The sequence below is a fragment of the Aspergillus tanneri genome, assembly GCF_003426965.1.
Source record: "Aspergillus tanneri strain NIH1004 chromosome Unknown AapTan_2_pilon_pilon_pilon, whole genome shotgun sequence".
NCBI lineage: Eukaryota > Fungi > Ascomycota > Eurotiomycetes > Eurotiales > Aspergillaceae > Aspergillus > Aspergillus tanneri.
The window spans coordinates 249901-268245 of record NW_022984629.1 but is presented as its reverse complement, the minus strand read 5'-3'; the positions used below and the strand labels follow the sequence as shown (position 1 = coordinate 268245).

At 46.1% G+C, this 18345-nt stretch overlaps 6 protein-coding genes across 6 annotated transcripts; 3 read left to right on the top strand and 3 right to left on the bottom strand.

Moving 5' to 3' along the window:
- Positions 1 to 203: 203 nt before the first annotated feature.
- ATNIH1004_000087 (cellulase family protein) lies at positions 204 to 1433 on the bottom strand (the record flags this gene model as incomplete). Its single annotated transcript, XM_033564813.1, has 1 exon — positions 204 to 1433. The coding sequence occupies one exon, from the start codon at positions 1431 to 1433 to the stop codon at positions 204 to 206; it is 1230 nt and encodes a 409-aa protein (XP_033430570.1).
- A 918-nt stretch (positions 1434 to 2351) lies between these two features.
- ATNIH1004_000086 (uncharacterized protein) lies at positions 2352 to 4257 on the bottom strand (the record flags this gene model as incomplete). The annotated part of the gene is made up of 7 exons (XM_033564812.1): positions 2352 to 2473; positions 2550 to 2720; positions 2786 to 2883; positions 2937 to 3067; positions 3130 to 3631; positions 3709 to 3775; positions 3837 to 4257. The coding sequence occupies 7 exons, from the start codon at positions 4255 to 4257 to the stop codon at positions 2352 to 2354; spliced, it is 1512 nt and encodes a 503-aa protein (XP_033430569.1).
- Positions 4258 to 6362: 2105 nt separating this feature from the next.
- ATNIH1004_000085 (uncharacterized protein) lies at positions 6363 to 6986 on the bottom strand (the record flags this gene model as incomplete). Its single annotated transcript, XM_033564811.1, has 1 exon — positions 6363 to 6986. The coding sequence occupies one exon, from the start codon at positions 6984 to 6986 to the stop codon at positions 6363 to 6365; it is 624 nt and encodes a 207-aa protein (XP_033430568.1).
- A 7088-nt stretch (positions 6987 to 14074) lies between these two features.
- Positions 14075 to 14613, top strand: ATNIH1004_000084 (uncharacterized protein; the record flags this gene model as incomplete). The annotated part of the gene is made up of 3 exons (XM_033564810.1): positions 14075 to 14095; positions 14148 to 14256; positions 14384 to 14613. 3 exons carry the CDS (start codon positions 14075 to 14077, stop codon positions 14611 to 14613), a joined length of 360 nt encoding a protein of 119 aa, XP_033430567.1.
- Positions 14614 to 15585: 972 nt separating this feature from the next.
- On the top strand, positions 15586 to 15966 carry ATNIH1004_000083 (uncharacterized protein; the record flags this gene model as incomplete). Its single annotated transcript, XM_033564809.1, has 3 exons — positions 15586 to 15621; positions 15707 to 15769; positions 15820 to 15966. The coding sequence occupies 3 exons, from the start codon at positions 15586 to 15588 to the stop codon at positions 15964 to 15966; spliced, it is 246 nt and encodes an 81-aa protein (XP_033430566.1).
- A 1258-nt stretch (positions 15967 to 17224) lies between these two features.
- On the top strand, positions 17225 to 18116 carry ATNIH1004_000082 (uncharacterized protein; the record flags this gene model as incomplete). The annotated part of the gene is made up of 2 exons (XM_033564808.1): positions 17225 to 17269; positions 17322 to 18116. 2 exons carry the CDS (start codon positions 17225 to 17227, stop codon positions 18114 to 18116), a joined length of 840 nt encoding a protein of 279 aa, XP_033430565.1.
- Between the last annotated feature and the right edge of the window lie 229 nt (positions 18117 to 18345).

The following is an 18345-nucleotide window of genomic DNA, read 5'->3' as shown; positions in this document are numbered from 1 at the left end:
TGGAATAGGACTCAATGGTCATGCTAGATAGGCATGGTTCATATTGATATTTTAAGCGACAGATTAGGTCAAACGAGTTAAAAAGGTGTATAACATTGATACACATCATGTAAGGTAGTCTTTTGAGAGCTAGCATTGCATTATTAACTTCTTTTAACCTACTATATATCGAATATACAACCCTTCTCTCTTGTAATTTCATACTACGGCCCCTGCGCCACATCCACCATCTTTCCCAAAAGCCCTTTGAAGTCGGGATTCCGCCATCCGCTCCAATCCCGAGTCAACAACCCGTAGCTCTCATCCATATCCACCGTCTTATCCCTCACATAATAACTTCCCTGGAGCGCCCATACCGCCCAATCTGCATCATTGTTCTCCATGTATTCCACTAAGCACTTCAGATACTTGTAATCCTTATCCGGAATACCGTGATTCCCCTCCGGCCCTCCAGTCATCCCGACCCCAAACTCCGACAGAAAAAGCGGCCCCGTATAGTCCTTCCCCTGCGTCAAAAGGAATCCTTCGAACATTCCATACTCAGCGGATGCTACCGAGCATGATCCCGTTGGATTTGGGTTTGTAACTGTGAATGAGTAAGCGTGGAATTCCCAGACATGTTTGTTCCCCCATGCAGAAGTATCAAGTGGTCGTGTCCGAATGAAGGATAAATCGGTGCCGCCATTTACGCCTCCAATAATGACCAAGAGATTGGGATTTTCGGTATGGACTTGTTGGGCAGCTTCTGCGATCAGCTTATACCAGTCGTTGTGGTTATTAAGGTCTTGAATAAGAGGGAGAGCGCGGAGTTCGTTCCGGAGGGACATTCCAACGACTCCCGGGTGCGATTTAGCGAATCTTGCCATGGATTGCAGACCTTGAAGCCAATTCTCGGTATTGAAGTATCGGCTGTTCATGTCGTTGTATCCCTGGGCGGTATCCCACCATCCGTTTCCGTCTCTGAAGTCGCAACACCAGCTTGCTCGGGAGACGTGGTTGTCGAGGATGGTGTAGAGGCCTTTGATATGGAGGGAGTCGATGACAGCGGCGAAGACGTCTAGTCTGGTGGCGTTCTCTAATTGGGGGTTATGTGTGAGGGCTTGCGTGTAAAGGGACTCCATGTCAGCTGAGGATACCCCAGCGAGGTCAGCCGCTGCGGAGAAGGAACCCGCGACTTTAACAGTGGGATTTAGAGCCATGTCGATGGAATATGTTAACCGCACACAGTTGAATCCATTGCCTGCGATCCAGGTCGTGATGGTGTCAATGGATTGGTGGTGCAGGCCTTCGGGGATGTTGACCTCCATATGCCCGGCCCAGTTTACGCATCGCAACTTAACCCGCTGGTTGTTGGAGTCAAGGATCCATCGCGAGGAGGAAAACAGCTCGCAATAAATTGGATGGACTAGGGCCAGGAGGATTATGGGAAGCATGTAGTAAAGCATCGTTAATTCCTATGTCGAAGACATGCTGATTAGGAAGACCATACGATGGCCGAAGAATAGGTGAAGGATATATATTAAGCATAAGACGGTCGCCGGGCAATTCTATGCTCCGACATTTGTGGTTGCCTCTCACAGTTACATTTACGAGAATCCTAGACAAGCTCGGAACGGCAAATGATCAACACCTAAGTTTATGCAGAAATTGTGCTTGAAAATCTCTGTATACCCCATACATATGACTAGTGCATAGTGAATGAACAGCAAATGGACTTTAAAATAAAGGAACTGTATCACAAATAAAATCATCGTACCGTGATGTCTAGTGTAGAAGAATCTGAAGTCAGTAATTGACATACAAGATCTTGTCAGAATAAAGCTAGTCCGTACAAGTATTAGGACATCATGTGAAAAAGTCATGATGTGGTTGATCCTGAAGATGAGGGGTTAATGTATATATAAATACCCATCTACACACATCACCATGAATACAGAGAATATTGAAGCCCATATAGGATTACCCCTATATGTGTAACTGATCTTCATGGCGCCAACCCGATGTTCCAGATTTAGCGCAGTTAGCCCGGTTGTGACATGGCATGCCCTTTTTACGCCCAAGGAAGGATGGCTTGCGCTTATCTGCCTCCTAATTTCGCAGATTTTGTCAGCACTATACTCGTTATCATGGGAAGTTAAGCTAAGAGACTATTGCATAAATGGGGAGAGTAGAAAGTATTCATTCGATAGGCTGTAGGCTATGAGTTTTGCCAAAACAAATCCGTAAACTATAGAGAGCATATCAGTGTAGTACAAACATTGTCCTCCGATGATATAACGACAATCATGCTCCCCAACAAGCCCGGTGGAGACCATCTGCTCTTTCTGATCTTGAACTCTTATCCAAAGAGGTCACTGCGACCAAATATACGAAGGAATAGGAGGGGGATGAGAGCAAACCGCATCGAATTCAGCTGGATTTCGGAGACGGACAGTTGGGCTATTATTAGCGAAGAGTTCAACGAGGGTAGTGTCTGCAGGGTAATTTGTCAGAAAAAAGAACAGCTCCTATGGGGTCAATTAAAAACAAGGAGAGCATGTGGCCCATACCGTTGGGACTATATCTTGGCCAGCCCATCTTTCGTGACAGTCCGTCGGTCGGAGACTCAATAAATGCTGCCCATGTCGATTGGAGGTAATTGCTTGCATCCACTTCGTACCACTCTGGTTCTATGTGAGGCGTAAGATTTCTGTATGAACCAAGTGCTAGTGCAATATCCGCTGCGGCAGATCCCCTCGTCAGTTCAAGTTTCATATGTAATCAACGAGCACAATCCCCGACTTACCTTGATGATAGGACCGTACCCATGGGTAGAAAGTCACAGTTGGGAAGACACCCATGTAGCGGTACCGCCACACAGGAACCTGATGCTTTGCTCGGAATCTGTGTCTTGTTAGAAAAGCATAATTTTATGCGCCAGTGTGGTTCGATCTTACGAAGCTTCCATGGACATGGGGCAGTTGAAATACGTGGTTGTGAGAATGTCTGAAAGTGTCTTGTTGACACCCTTCTCGGACCAATTTAGAGCCCCGTCGCCCTCGTTGTCAGTGATTCCCATTAAGACTGGCTGTATGGATAGAATTAGCAAGTCTATTTCATAGTCGTATACACAATTGGGGATATACAGACCACCCGAGCGAAAGAGCCAGTTAAGCCAAGACGGACGTACTCTTCTGCAGAGTAGAGTGTAACATTATCTATCATCGGAGCACCTCCAGTTGTCCCGAACGGGTTCACAGTCAGGTTTGAGAGTGCTTTATGCAGATCTGGCGCTGGGACCGATTTCATGCAGCTTAGCTCATCGGTCCTGTTTTTTGTATTTCTACATCCCAGCGTTTCTGCCGCACGACTGAAGATGGCATCATCTTGAGGACCGACGTATTCAGGAATCCCGCTCTGTAAGATCAACCCTTGTACAATCGGGTCATCTTTGTACGAGTATGTCAGGATAGCAGCAGAGTCTGCGCCGGCAGATTGGCCTCCAAGGGTGATCCTAGATGGATCCCCTCCGAATGGGGCCAGATTCGCTCTTAGCCATTCCAGTGCAGCTCGCTGGTCCCGAATGCCTAGGTTCTGTTCGGTAATGGGAATCGCAGGAGAGTTAGGAAATCCAAATACATTCAGACGATAGCTGAGCAAATTGTCAATATTTTGAAAAACGAATAAACAGTAAATAAATAAAATACGATATGAGGGTACAAGTAATACTGTACTAACTTCAAGGTGACGACAATAATCTCCGGATGGTTCGCAACGAGACCCGTAGGGTTGAACACTGCCCAGCATAAGCTAAATCCATAGTAGGGAACATGAAGCGGATAGTATAGCCAACTCACATGGAGCACTGGTTCCTCCTTCGTTAAATGCGCCCCCATACAACCAGACCAATACTGGCAGTAACTGGGATTCCGGGCGTGACCGTGGTGTGAAAATGTTCAAGGACAAGCAGTCTTCCGACTCTGGGCTGGTGGGCGCCAGGTTATCTGCCAAGACGGTCTGATAGCGAAACTGATAGCAGACCGGCCCGAACTGCGTTGCATTTCGGATTATTTGATCATCGGCAGCATCCTCCAGAGGCTGTGGAGGACGAAAACGAAGGTCGTTGATAGGAGGCTTTGCATATGGTATCCCAAGGAAGGCGTTTACTTCGTTATGTACTTGGATGCCGTGAACTATGCCCTGCTGGGATTTTGCTGAGGGTTGACCTACTACAGCACGGAATAGAGAGAAAAATAGTAGACTGTGCACTGTTTTCATATTGTATTCAACTAAAGATTTCTTCTGCCTGGATATATACAGGCCACCCAAGTAGCTGCACCACGAGGAATTTATAGCTTTCCATGACTGAGCGCTCTACTCATGGTAGTGGGTCTGTAGAGCTTGAATTAGCATGTGGGTCCCATATCCCGAGTTCCAAGGGAGATCCGAAGTGCGAATACGAACTAGATCCACTGTGAAGATATACGGAGTAGTGTCGACTCAAAGTTTGGGCTAATAATAAGTTAATGTCAAATAATATGGCCGTTGGTAGACCAGAATCATGTGACTAGATCAAGGTAAAACCCCCGCGGAGCACACAACAAAATAATCAATCAAGAATAACGAAGAAGGATAATCAAGGAGAGCCCAACCAGCTCAATTCATTCAAATTAGACCTTCAATTTTACCAGTCGTACTCTATTTCCTCTTCAAGACTAGCTGTATATCCAACAGTTAATATATTACCCATTATTCAGCATCAGTTCGGTCGGACTTTATTCTTTTGTTTTCACCTTTTTATTCAACTCTCCCAGATAGATTCAGATAGAGACCTTGTCCTTTTCAATGCAGATCCATATTATTATATGTCGAGGTTACCGCTTACTAAATAGGCCTAGCGCCCTAGTAAGCAACCACATGACTGAGAACACATGTAAATTAGTCAACATTGTGATGGTTTAGTTGTCTCTGCGCTAGTAGAGATAAAACCACTTGACCATATAGAAAGGTACAAGACGACTGATCGGAGATCAGTCGCATCTAGCGCCCTATATAAGAGCGAAGGCCATGCCTGAGCAATACATTGGTTTCAACCCTTGACAAAGATAGTTAATTAATTTGATCAAGGATCTATTGTAAAGGGCTAGAGCCCATTTGAGCTCTCGAGCCAATGTCCATATTATCCCTGTTGTCCCTATTGTCCCTATTGTCCCTACTGTCCCTACTGTTCCTACTGTTCCTTTTAGCCCCATTAGCCCTCGATCCATGTCACTGACTTTCACCTTGTTTGTTTACCGCTCATTTTCCTCTTCCTTTCTTCCGTCAACGATTCCTTTTTGTACATTAGCCTATATTATAAGTTCTACGGGTTCAGCCCCTGACAGAATGGTTCATAACCAGAAGGGGTGTGCTCACAAGTTCAATATGTTTTTAGGGTGAATGCAATGGCTGATAATAGATTCTGTGAGAGAAGCAGGAAAATGAAAATAAGGGTTATTGAGGAAGTCAGGACGATACTGTCGCTGAAGGGAGTGAGGCAGTATATGAAGCACGGTTAGTACACGAGAAAGACGGTATACAATGAAAAGGGATTGTTCTGTTTAAAGCGAGCACCTGTAATTCCTGCTTCTACTTAGCTTTGCCTTAGTTTGCCTTTTTCTAGACAGTCGCCTGATATGCTGTTCTCTAAACACCGTCTCCACCTGGGCCTCCGAGTATATAACAGCATCTGTCTTTCTCCCTACGTCCTTCCCGACATCTTCTTCCTCCCATAACTACCTCCCATATTCTGCACTATATTTACCTGAGATCTCACCTTTCCCAGTCTCTCCTCTATAGTATCTGACATAATAGTTACACATACTTCGAACAAAAAGAAGATTTGATACATAAACGCTCAGCAGGAAAAGATACTGCCTAAGGCAATATAATCTGCCTTTAAGTATTTAGTATTTTGTTGTATAGGTATCGCCCTTTGTGAAGCATAAATTGAAATGGTCCAGATATAGCCAGTGAGCTATAACATCAAGTCGACTTACGAGGAGAGCCCCAAGAGTTATCCGCGCTTGTTATGTTTCTCTCTCTCTCTCTCTTTTTATTTTTTTTTTTTTTTTTTGAGTTCTCTTGAAAACGGAGGACAAGAAAAGGAAAAGTTATTTGACCAACAACACGGCCTTCACTACTTTCGACACGTACTTGCTGCTATTATTATTATAGCACTTCAGACGTCAGTATCTTTTGATTGATAGCTCCCTTGGAAATCCAAAGATCTTCCTTTGGATCTTCACTGAGCAGAGCAACGCAGGTTGAAGCCAAAGTATTTCTGGCCACTTCGGAGTGGGCGTAAACTCCACCATTAAAAGCAACGGTTGCATCTTTTCCTATCACCGCCCTGAGGAATCGCTCCCCCCCAGGATGCTCGGTGATGAATTTGCCAACATCGTGGACAGCGCGTTCGATGACAACCAAGTCTCTGCCACCGATAACCAGCCGCTGGTATGTCGACCAGTCGTAGTAGGGAGACCGTAAAAGGATTCATCATTATGAGGAAGAGCGTTGATTTCTCGCGCCCTCGCTATTTCGCTTTCCTTCGCGGTCTTGAGGTTATGAGCCAGACCGGCCTTCTGCCAGAGCGCAATGGCCCATTTGGTGCAATCATAATGGTACCATCGGATGCCATTGCGATAGTCATACGGGAAGGTATGATGGAAGTTATGATATCCCTCCCCCAGGGTAAGCAGAGCGACCAGTAAATTATCCCGGGATGTTGACTTGTCCCCGTAAGGGCGATCACCCATATAGTGGGCTAGCGAGTTGATAAGGAAGGTGCTCTGGTGAAGTAAGATTATTTTCCCAATGGCTCCGTACATGAATCCGGCCCGCCAGTCTTGGAAGACGATACCGACCGCGACCGTGGGAACAACCCAGCCCATCACGATGGCCAGAAGCAGAAAGTGACGACTCTGCCACATGACGATCGGGTCCGTTTCCAGATCAGAGATATCCATGTGTCTGGTACGCGGACGCTGCGGTTACTTGATCACCATCCATAGCATATAGGCGTGAAGAAATCCTTTCTTGATACTGTACGAGTCGTCGGCGGTATCCGTGTACCGATGATAAAGCTGATGTTCACGAGCCCACCATTTAATGGGACCTTCCATTGCGGCGGCACCAAAAATTGCCAAGTAAAGCTTTAACGGCGTGGACGCGTTGTATGACCGGTAACTCCAGAGACGATGGTAACCTGCGCCAGGGTGTACACGTGTGCCATGATTAACACTTGTTTATGCCAGAGTAGGACGTCTGGGGAATGGAAGTATTGTCTTTACCTGCTGTTATGCATATTCCTGAACTGAAAGCATAGCACCACATAAACCAGAGAACATGCCTGTTGGTTGGAACCCACGGTATAAGAACCAGGAAACACACAGGGAGAATAATCAAGGTTACTGCGGTGACCCATTGGATTCTTTGATGCCAACTGGGCTCCGAATCCGGCATCGTCAAATAATAACAATAATATAACAATAATATAACAATAATAGTAAAGCGACAGGTCGAGGCTGGACAATTTAATAGGTATCTTACAGTATGGAGAGAGTTGCTTCGACTCTGGATTTGCTGGAATCAAGAAACTCAAATGTGTCGGTTACAGTGAGGAAAAGGGAGGAATTGTAGTTATATCTAACACGCCACGCCACTCTTAGCTCAGTAATTCAGGTTTCCAGATTGGTAGAGGGATGATTTGTTCCGTATTGATTATTCCACAGTATCCACAATTTAGTGGTTGTGCTGTGAGAATATTGATCTGTTAAGTTTATTTATACCCCTTGCATGAAGGCTCATTCTAATGTTTGTCAAAGTCTTCTGCACTTGCAGAGTATCAAGATTCCCTTTGTTAATAATACTATAAAGCCGTTTCGCTGGCTTGCGGGGCGTTTATTTATTAACTAGAGAGATTCGTTTTCTGCACACTTCGAAACCATTATCGACACTATGGTAGCAGCTAAGCGCAACGGAATCCTTATACGGAATTTTAAAATATCCGGATTCTACTCTAAGATGTCTGCCACAGACCCTGACCTATTTGCGAAGGCGGCGGAAGCACTAAATAAAGTTAAATATCCCCAACTTATTAATAGTTCTAGCCTTTTGAATTTTATGAGAAAAATCAATTTGCCTTCTCTCCGCCACCTGGAGCTACAAAACTGTTGGCTTTCGGTCAAAGACCTCGAGGAATTTTTCTGTGCACACGCAGGAACACTCCAGTCTCTCCATCTTCAAGAGACGTGGTTACCAACAGAGACAATCTATGATTGGGGTATTAGTTTGTGCTCGGGTACTGTAGGGACGATTGTGGAGGGATTATCCACTATTCAGGAGTCAGGGATTTGAATAAGCTAACCATTAACAAGAAAAAATGTGGCCAGTACGAATACACGGAGTTGTTTGACGGAGTATTGTCTACACGTACTGTAAGTCAAGGTGTGGAATTAGAAAGGTGGTATTATTATTGATGTATGTAAAGCAGACCCTGGGAAGTGTTGGTCCAACTGTAATTAATGGAGCAGTGCCTGCAATGTAAGGATAAGCATTGGACTTGTGGCATGGAAAGTAGGCCCAAAGTGTGACGGCGCTATACAACCTGAATATATAAAGCGAGAACAGTTCAAGGACGCTGTCCTTGAATGCTACCTGACACAATGCATGATAAGCTAGACCCGACTTCCTCTCTACATCCGGACTAGGATTATAATAGAACAGACAAGGTAGCTTAATCTCTATATGGGTTTACTTAATAGCCACTTAACAATAGTTATATTGCACGGAGGAAATAATTAACTACTTATTAAATATTTTATTAATAAGCAGCTTCCCACTAAATATATATATAACAGGCAGATATACGGTACATATTCCTTAAAACCATAGAGATCGTCCTATATATTTAGCACCATGCCTCCATATATTACGTTATATGGAGTAGTTTACCTTTGACGAATATGGAAATTTAGATTGGTATCTCCACATTGTGCCGTTGCGTCGATATTTAACAAACTTCACCTCCACAAGTACCAACCCCGACTTTCACGCGATATAGGACAGAAGCTTAAGCATTACGGCTTGATGAAATAATGTTAAAAATAGTAGATGGAGCACTGATTGTTGCCTTGCACGCTGTAGATCTAGGTACAGTACACTGGATAGAAGGGGAATCCCCTATTTTGTAGCCAGCTATTCAGCATTGCTTAGACAATAGAAACGGACCCAGATCCAATTTATTGAAAGCTAAGGTCCGCTAGTTAGTTATTTTAGGGCGACCCCGATCTAGACCGGTGAGAGGCACGCATACAGCGGCTGCGCTCGCTAATGGGGGGCGGGAACTGCAGAACCCCCATTCAGCCGATGCTTCACGATATCCACCAGCCCGACAGTGATGGGCTCGTGGAATTCTAGGCTCCACTATTTTGCGAACCTCTTAGGGGTCGCGCCTTAGTCATATTGCATGCCCCGGTGAAGGTAAAGCAGCAGGTGGATAACAGCATGAGCCTGGCTTGTATATAATCCTTGTGACCGTCCCCGTCGTAAGTCATCCTGTTTATATTATACCAGTCAAAGATGGCCATCAATCAATTAACATAGCCACTAAATCTGTCGAGAAGATTTACACGCCGTAGTTGGTGGTGTAATCAGTATTCTCGTATCTACAACATCTTTAGCCCATGCACACTAGGTTTTCTGGATCACATCGCCTGGCCACGTTCATTACCCAGTACCATTCAGAAGTATGTTCCGGATACCACACCTCTTATCTAATCCTCACGATAGCCTATTTAGTGGGAAACGGCGTCTGCAACTTTATCGCGTCCAGTCCTTTAGAAGCAGGGTCACGGCCGCTCGCCTATCTTTATTAACCTCATTCCCATGTTCATCTCTGGGGGCTATAGTTCGGGCTGTTTCTGGCGTGCTTTAGACATACGGAGCTTCCATCGAATGGTTGGCCTTGTCGCAGTTATTAGCCACATACATGTTTTGATATTGCACAAACAAGATCAATTTCAACATCTAATACCATGCAAGTTATGGTGTCTTGGTATATATCCCTATTCCTAGTATCTATCTAGCAACTACTACTTAACACATGCTGCGAGTATATTCTTTCCCTATAGTCTTGCCGTTGGTGAAGAAAAGAATATATAAGTCTTTCTAGGATGACAAGGTTGTGCCCTTGTTGTGCTCTACGCGATTTGGCAACACACTCGTCATACAGAATAGCAGCGCTTGGGCCTATCTTCTTGGATCTGCTTATTTTTTTCTGTATTGGTCGCAATTATCCGTGTACTCTTGTAACATTGTTGTTGGGAGGAGATGCACAACACTTTATTAAAGCCTATGGGGAAAGTATGCTGTTTAACTCTACTCTTCCTCGGCCCTGGGCTGTGCGAGCGGGGGAGCGCGTGGATTTGGCGCCCATAATCGGCCTATTCTATTTGGCGCAGTCTCACCCTTTACTATTAGCTGGTGGGAGGACAACGACATCGGCAAGGCGATTCTGTCTCCCTCCTTCTAGGTCACGCTCCGGCTTCACCGAAAGCTACTCGTCGCCTTGGGCAAGAACGAGAATACACGGTTTGGATATGTCGTTTGGTCCCGCATAATCGGCCCATGCGGCTTTGGTGGGCAGATGGGAGACTACGTCATGTTTTATGGTAGCGACGGAATCGGGATTGCTACACAGCTGCCCTAATCAAGGAGCTCTAGGAAATATCGCAAGGCGCGCATCCGGACTCAGAGGATCTCCCTATTTGGCAGCTAGATAGGAAGGTGACTGGAGAGTGCTCACGACTGGTTACAAATGCTGTCAAGCAGGATGAGGGATCTGAGTATGTTATATAAGGGGGCCCTTGCTATTTTGTTTAGTTACTAACGTACAGTCTACGACACATTGGAGCCAGCATCAAAGGGAGACCCGCAACGCTTTGGGTATCATGACTTGATCAAAGTCCATAGCGGAAGGCCGAACTGGGAACTGCAACTGTATCTAGTAGAAAAGAGAAAGGCAGGATGCTCGTGGCAGGTAAATTTTGCAGCTACCAGTCAAAGATCCAACGCTAACCACATTGCAGTATCTGCTTGTCGCCCTGTCGAGATCAGATGTACTCTGGTAAGAGCGAATGCGGAAATGTATAGATCTCTTCGAGCAGGAATTCCAACCGTGGACCGGGAAAAGTAGGTGGTGGTCATATCTTACTCCATAGTTGGACATCAGAGGAAACCTTGTATACCACATGCTCTATCCTTTTCCTTGTCACAGGCAGTGCCGGAGAAGCAGTAATGGTGGAGTTAGCAAGTTCTGAAGAACTTTCCATTATTATATTTGTATCGTTTCAGTAGAGACTAATACAAATTATTTTGCTCAACATCACCGCTCATCCCATCTCAAGCTCATTTAACCCCAAAATTACTTCCACCAGCTATCCCATGGTAATATAGATAAGCATATTACGGCTGAGCTAATGTATCAAGTAATTGCACCGTGCAGGTCGCAATGCCGCAAACATCTCGCACAACCTATATGGTCACATAAACGGATGCATCAGTTGCTGCTTCACGGGATATTCCCGAGAAGCTAGGAGTCTGTGTGAACCGTTGAAACAAACTGGTTTATTCTTAGGGAGTATGAAGTAGACTACTAAATATGAGGATTATTAAACTCTTGCTTTACTAATACATATCTCCCACCCTGTAACTTCTAACAACGAGAGGTAACTTCTTGTCCAATAATCAGCATTGGTAGGTTGATTTCTCTATTCGAAAATCACCGCCGTTCCCCGCTGCCTGCTCCGAAGTATGTTTTATCTTTAATATACACCTGCGTGATATTGGTGTCTTGGTTCTCCTTTTCTCCATATGGCTTGAACTTACCCTCTGTGAAGGGCTGCTAGGCCTTTCCCCCATATGTGGTGGCGCTTCTTTTCTTCGCCTGCGGAAAGGGTGATCTTTATTTGAGACAAAATATTACGCAAGTCCTATGTTGTGCGCGGAACTATTGTTACAACTTATCCTTTCAGAAATTAACACTAAGCATAAGTCTTCCAAAAATGCTTGTGGGAATAATTCCTTTTAAAGCAAAAACTGCTAATATAAGGCTGTCGAAGACCATATATCCACAATCAGCCGACGAAGCGGACTACCCAATGTCGTGTTCGTGTAAACATAATCGATAACAGTCTCGGTTATCAAATCCCCATCCTCGGTGAAATTTTTCCCTCAGCGCCGAACCACAAGATTCTGCAGCTCAGGTACTTCAAGGTCGCTACCCAAAACCCAAAGACGAACTAGCTCTAACCATTTTACACTAGGGCTTGTTTCAAAGATCTTTCTTCGATAGAGCCAGTTAACAAACTCAGCGAAGACGTCAGGTTCAATAGACTGGAGGTGGACAGTTCCTGAAGTTCTTTTAGTGTAACGGTCCTTGAAGTACTTATTAAAATATATTGAGCATTCACACAAGAGCTCTATGTGTACATCGAAAGGAATGAGTTCATCGTCCACGTTAATATGGGCTATTCCGCCAGTCAAGGTTCTGTTATGGTTTAGTTAAAGGCATCTATGTGTTTAAATTATTTATACATACCTTCTGTCTAGCGATTCCGACATGCTCGTGGAGCAACTGCATCCAGGGAAAAAAAAAAAAAAATGTTAGCCCGCAAAGACGTGCTTGAAAAGGGGGATCCGCTACTCCAGTACGCATAATAAACTACAACGAAACTTTCTACCCCATTTAGATTTTTTTATGAGAAACCTGCTTCACTATCTGCGAGCCTGTTTTGGCCCTTTGTGTAGTGGATACTTTGGAGGTTGGCTTCTGCGCCCGAAATGGTGACGGCGTCTAGGTAAGTAGCTTATCTCCACAAATGGAAAACTAGAACCTACAATCTTGTATTGGCACTTGCAAAACAGAGCAAAAATATTTTCCAACAGACCGTTGATTCACAGCATTTCTATGCATTCTGAGGGCTACTATTGAAGCCACTGTAGAGGCCAGGGACCAACGGACTCTTCGTCTAGGCCTTTAAAATCGTCGAATAAAATAAATAAAGTTCGACCAATGGTTGTGCTACGGAATATACCAAGCACTTGGAGTGCTGTGAATATTTGTTCGTAAAGGACAAGAATGCTGTACCAAGATGGGGCTGCACCAAATAACCCACCGAGAATAATGGGAGCTAGTAGAGTCTGAAGTCGTGCGCACCTTGTTTGTTCCGCATCCCACTACTTGGAACGACATACTACCAGGACCAATTTTCTAGTAACGGAAGAAGGAACTTAATCCGCCCGATAAATAGATAACGGGGAATATGTGGCCATAGCTAGAGCCGAAGCCTAGTCTTGCACCCTGGAAGCCTTACTGCCTCTTGTACATAAACTTGTCCCGAGCCAATAGGTTATCAACGTTGCTGACCTGCAGACCATAAATTTAAATTATATCAATGGCTAATAACACAAAACGATCCACTACACTGCCTACATCCAGGAAAGATTTACACGCGTTGCAGCCTCTCAAATGCATTATAGAACGAGGACACTGGTAGCCTAAGCCATCTGTCTATCAGGTGACAATATCCAAATCAGCAGTGGCAGCGCCATCCCCTAATTCTGGCTACGTCTCGCAAACGACAGCACCTCACACCAAGTACTCCCCACCTTAATGTGAACCAGTCTCCCTCGCCAGAAGCGAAACCTGTCAATAGAGGTCGATTTCCAGTGAAGGTGGATAGTTGTAACAGCAGTGGTGTGGATGGGAATACTTGGCGCAAATACCAACCATTCTGGAAGTCTAACCAAGCTGGCCTGTCCATCATTGCACATGACCATTCCGTTAATCATAATATTGTAGCGATAAAGAAGGCAAAGCAGCAAGCCAACAAGAAGCAGCATAGTTAGCTGTGTAGCGTTAAGCATGACAATATTGTCCAGCTCCTGGATGTATTTTTAGCTGACTCCTCGCTTTATTTGGTATACGAGTCACTTGAAACCTCCTATACACAATGTCCAGGCGGCTTGTCGGGGAGAGCTTGATGAGGTAGAGATGGCAATTATTAGCAAAGAGGTAAGCATGTCGCAAAGAAGGATAATAAGCAATTAAAGAAATCTAATTATAGACAGGTATTGGGGGACTCAATTACATTCATAATAAACTCGGCCTCGCCCACGAACATGTGGATTCCAAGAACATCCTCCTCTCCTACACCACATGCCGCGTAAAGCTAGGTATGTAACGCGAATAGATTGATTACTACTTAGGGAATAAATTTTAACTTTAAATATATTAGCAAACATTGGCAACTGTATTTTGGGAGGGCAAAAGGAAAGAAATCTAACAATGTTAGGGCTGTAGGGGCTTTACTGGTCGATTTGAAAGAGCCTGGAACGAGCGGCCGCAATCCGGGAACCCTGCAGCTCGCAAGACCCCAGGACGTCAGTGATTTGTGCAATGAATTTATCCAACAGTCCGCAACATTAAGTGCAGAGGCACTCCTGAAAGTAAGCAAGCCTAGTGTCCTACCAAGCGCTGCTAACAAAATTAGCACGACTTTCTTCTCAAGTTCCCAGGAGTTGGCCGCATGAGGATTTTCATATATCGAGCATTGGACTGCGCAACGAGAACCCGCATAAAGGATTTGCAAGTTAGCGTTTAACTAGTTAATGATTGATTACTCAGTTGTAATGTACATAAGGCATTATAAGGCACAAAATGTATGCGTAGCTGCCACAGAAAAAGTGAGTAGCCAGGGAAAAACACAGAGGACGGCAATAAGGGGACTGCTAACTAGTGGTCTCCAAGGTTTTAGTGAGGTAATCAGTCACGCATCTTTACCGCTAAGATAAAGATCTGACATATTCCCTTGGAGATCAGCTTGGGATAGGCTCTATGATATAGCACCATACCACGCACGCAAGCGGGCCTCCCACAGCGACTCCCAGTGGTAATGGGGCACAGAAAAATAGTCGAACGGGTACAAGTGCGGCCAGCATTGCTGGCATGGCTGCTGCGATAATTGTTCTTCACGCAGGTCGCTAATCAGGGCCGCAAAGAACGGCCCTGAACGGAGGGGAAACGACGCCTGCTCAGAAGATGGATTTTGAGGGATTTTGTGGCGTCGCTTCGGTGATTAGGTATATAGGGCTTAGAAGACTAGGCACACTACTGTACTAAATCCATTTGCCGTAGACTCGCTCTCATAGTTCCTGCCTTTATCATCCAAATCAAATTACTCATAACCTCACACTGCTCGTGATTGGACACTGCAATGTGTGAAGCTATTATAAAAACGAGGTCAGACATAGTGTAAGAGAGGTCGATGATTCAATAGCAGAGCCGAAATACTAGGCGGCAGTATTGCTCAGCTCATGTTCGTTAGCTCCGGAAGGCGACGAGTGACAACTGAGCATTCTACTAATAATTTTCGACGTAAATTATGTTCTCTCTTCCAAATAAACTTATAGGTGTAGAGAAATAGCCTTGGCTCGGCTTAATCAGTTTCTCTATTCTGGACGTCGGTAGTTCTCGCGTCTAGTGTTGTGCCTAAAAGCACAAAAATGCGGTATCTCTTCAAAGGAGTCCTCCAGCAGAGGGTGGGAAAAAAAAAAGCCTAAAACTGGCAGATTTCCTTGACTTCTGGTGTTGAATGGCAACAGTGCTAGTTGACTTGAGGCCAAGTGCGTCCTCAGCGGGTGTATTGTGGGCCGCTACGGCAAGATCGGGCCTAATTCGGTTCTCAAGGTGCGCGCGATTCCTACACAAAAATGTTGAATGCTGACGGCGATGCGCAGGACTGTGAGGTACAAGATGGTGTCATGGTCGAGGAAGAGACAGACGCAAAGAATGAGCAGTTTATAAGCTTCGAGGGCCTTGATGAAGATGAAGAGGACGGTATAGATGTTGACGATGACGAGGATGATAACGACCAGGCTTTCTAGATGCATATGACAATAGACGTACGAATGAATCTGTTGAATATCTCAGTCTCGCATCCTACTCGCAAAGACGGTCAGGGTCCAAGGCATTGTTTGGAAGGCACCCGACCAGGCCGATACCAATGTCATGTACATGCGGTGATACCTTGAGACACTCGCCGGTCATCGACTGTCGAGATCCCGCATACTGTTCTCTCAGCGATACATTGAACCCGTCTGGATTTACAACTAGCGAATGTCTTCATTTGAAGCTCCAGACCTGGTGATACACAGATTATGGGTCCCCATCTCTCAATCGCTGGGGTCTGACTGACTGTCGCAGATTGCGTGTCATCAGATAATCACTGAGCTCCATGACCAGCCTCACTACAAAGTATTGCTGTCGCTTAAGCGCTCATTGGGATTGCTTCCTGCTCGACTGGACTCCCAAGGCTGCCTGAAAGCGAAGCTCGGGCGAAACAAGCACTAGGATATGTATGGTGAAACCCGTACAATCAGGAAAGCGAATACCTTGGGATGATTCCGGTTTTCTCCCTAGCTGGTGGCCATGATCATGTATCACAGGTGGTAGTAGTGAGACATGTGGAGCTTCATCCTGCTCCGCACACTATCTCTCCATCGCTTGGGAACTCTCACAGATGCCTTCAGTATGGCCCTCAAGGCTGACCCATAACGCACTCCTATCATATGCACAGAGCACTAAGAAAAGGCCACTGTGCCGGTCGTACGCTAGGTGCTGCGTGATGTGATTTACTTCCCTGTTTGCCCCACTGAGGGCCCAATCGGCCCTGTTCACTAAGCCCGAATCTCGAATAGAAGAGCTTGATGTTCCCTGTTCCCCACCAGCTATGATGCTTGTCTTCCAAGCGAAGCACAGGTTACATCATGCCAACATGCCTCTAACTCATACTCCATCCCAATGGTCCCAGGTCAAGCATTCAACCAAGGCCATGGTCTCTGCTGGCAAGTCGGCCGAATCTATACCCAGAGTACGGCCAATGATATACCGAACTCCAACTCACCCAGCGGTGGGGGCCAATGCAACTCCTCCTAAGCGAGGTGGTGATATGGCCCCGTATCCCCGCGCGTTCTTTTAGTTGGCCCCAGAGGACTGTTGGCTCCACCAGGGCTCGCGGATATATCGGAATCCAAGGGTGCCTTTTCCTCTTTTCCTTGCACCTCTGAAACAATCCGCAACAGAACCCTGAGCGGCCTTGGAAGTATATATAGCTGCTGCTTTCCAGCTCCTTGACCGCAGATAATGAAGGGTGAACTCGAACAGGCTCTGGCTCTTCTCATCAAAGCGGTGGCCTGCTATATCTTTGTTCTTGCTTTCCGGGAACTCCTCCGTGTCTTAGAGCCCTTCCTTGACCTACACGGCCTACAACAATGGCAGCAGCGCAACGGACGAGCCTTTGGGCGACCTTCACAACAGTCCTCGCCCTCCTGATCCACGCAACTCCGGCCTCTGGTGCCGGATTTACGTGGTATGTCAAGGCGAGTTCGGTAATCACCGGGATGCCTGGATGGTTTGCGGGTACTTTCTTCCTGCCAGTGCCGGCTCTGGATGTGTTGCGGCCGCCTTGCTAGTCGGGATCAATCCCGTTGTCCAGGCCCATGGCGGAAGCGGCCAGACCGGCGCCGTGATTCCGACCAAACGCGACGAGGGCCTGGTTGCCTTCAACCATGTCACCCACGAGGGCGTTGTCCACGACTTTATCAACTCGACGGCCTTGACCCACGACTGGCATTTCGTCCACGCCATCAACCAACCGGTCAACTTGACGGTGCGGCGGCTGCCCGATGGTCGCATCCATGCCCGGACGCAAGGATTCTCCAAGATGTCATGCCCCAATGGCTGTCCGACCGATCCGCCCATGAGCCTTGCCCCACACGCAATACAATCTCGCGCCACCACTTCCCATGTCGAGGAGATTGACTTCTCATGGGCCGAGCCTAGCGGATACGGAACGAAGACGCAGACCGGGTTGGCCGGGGCCGCGTCTGGCGCGGCGCAGTTTGTGGCCAGCCAGCCCAGCGGAACATACAGTTTCTGCTCGGATGCATACAGTGTGGACGGGTTGGATGCGGTTGTTGGGTTTAATTTCTACGGCGATAACTATGCAACTGATTTCCCCCCACCATGCGATTAGGCTGGAGGTCCTCCAATCTTGATATGGCTGCGGCATGGATTTTGATTGAGATATTACATGTAGCAGTGAAGCCCAGATGTTACTCTAGTACATATCCCACTTCGATCTTATATCAGTACTCTTATTGGTACCTAATATCTGCCAGGATACGCCCCGGATCTTTGCTTGGCCCATCAAGAGTAGATTCCTTCCCTCTAGTAGGTTCCTACTCCGTAGTTGGTCTCTACTC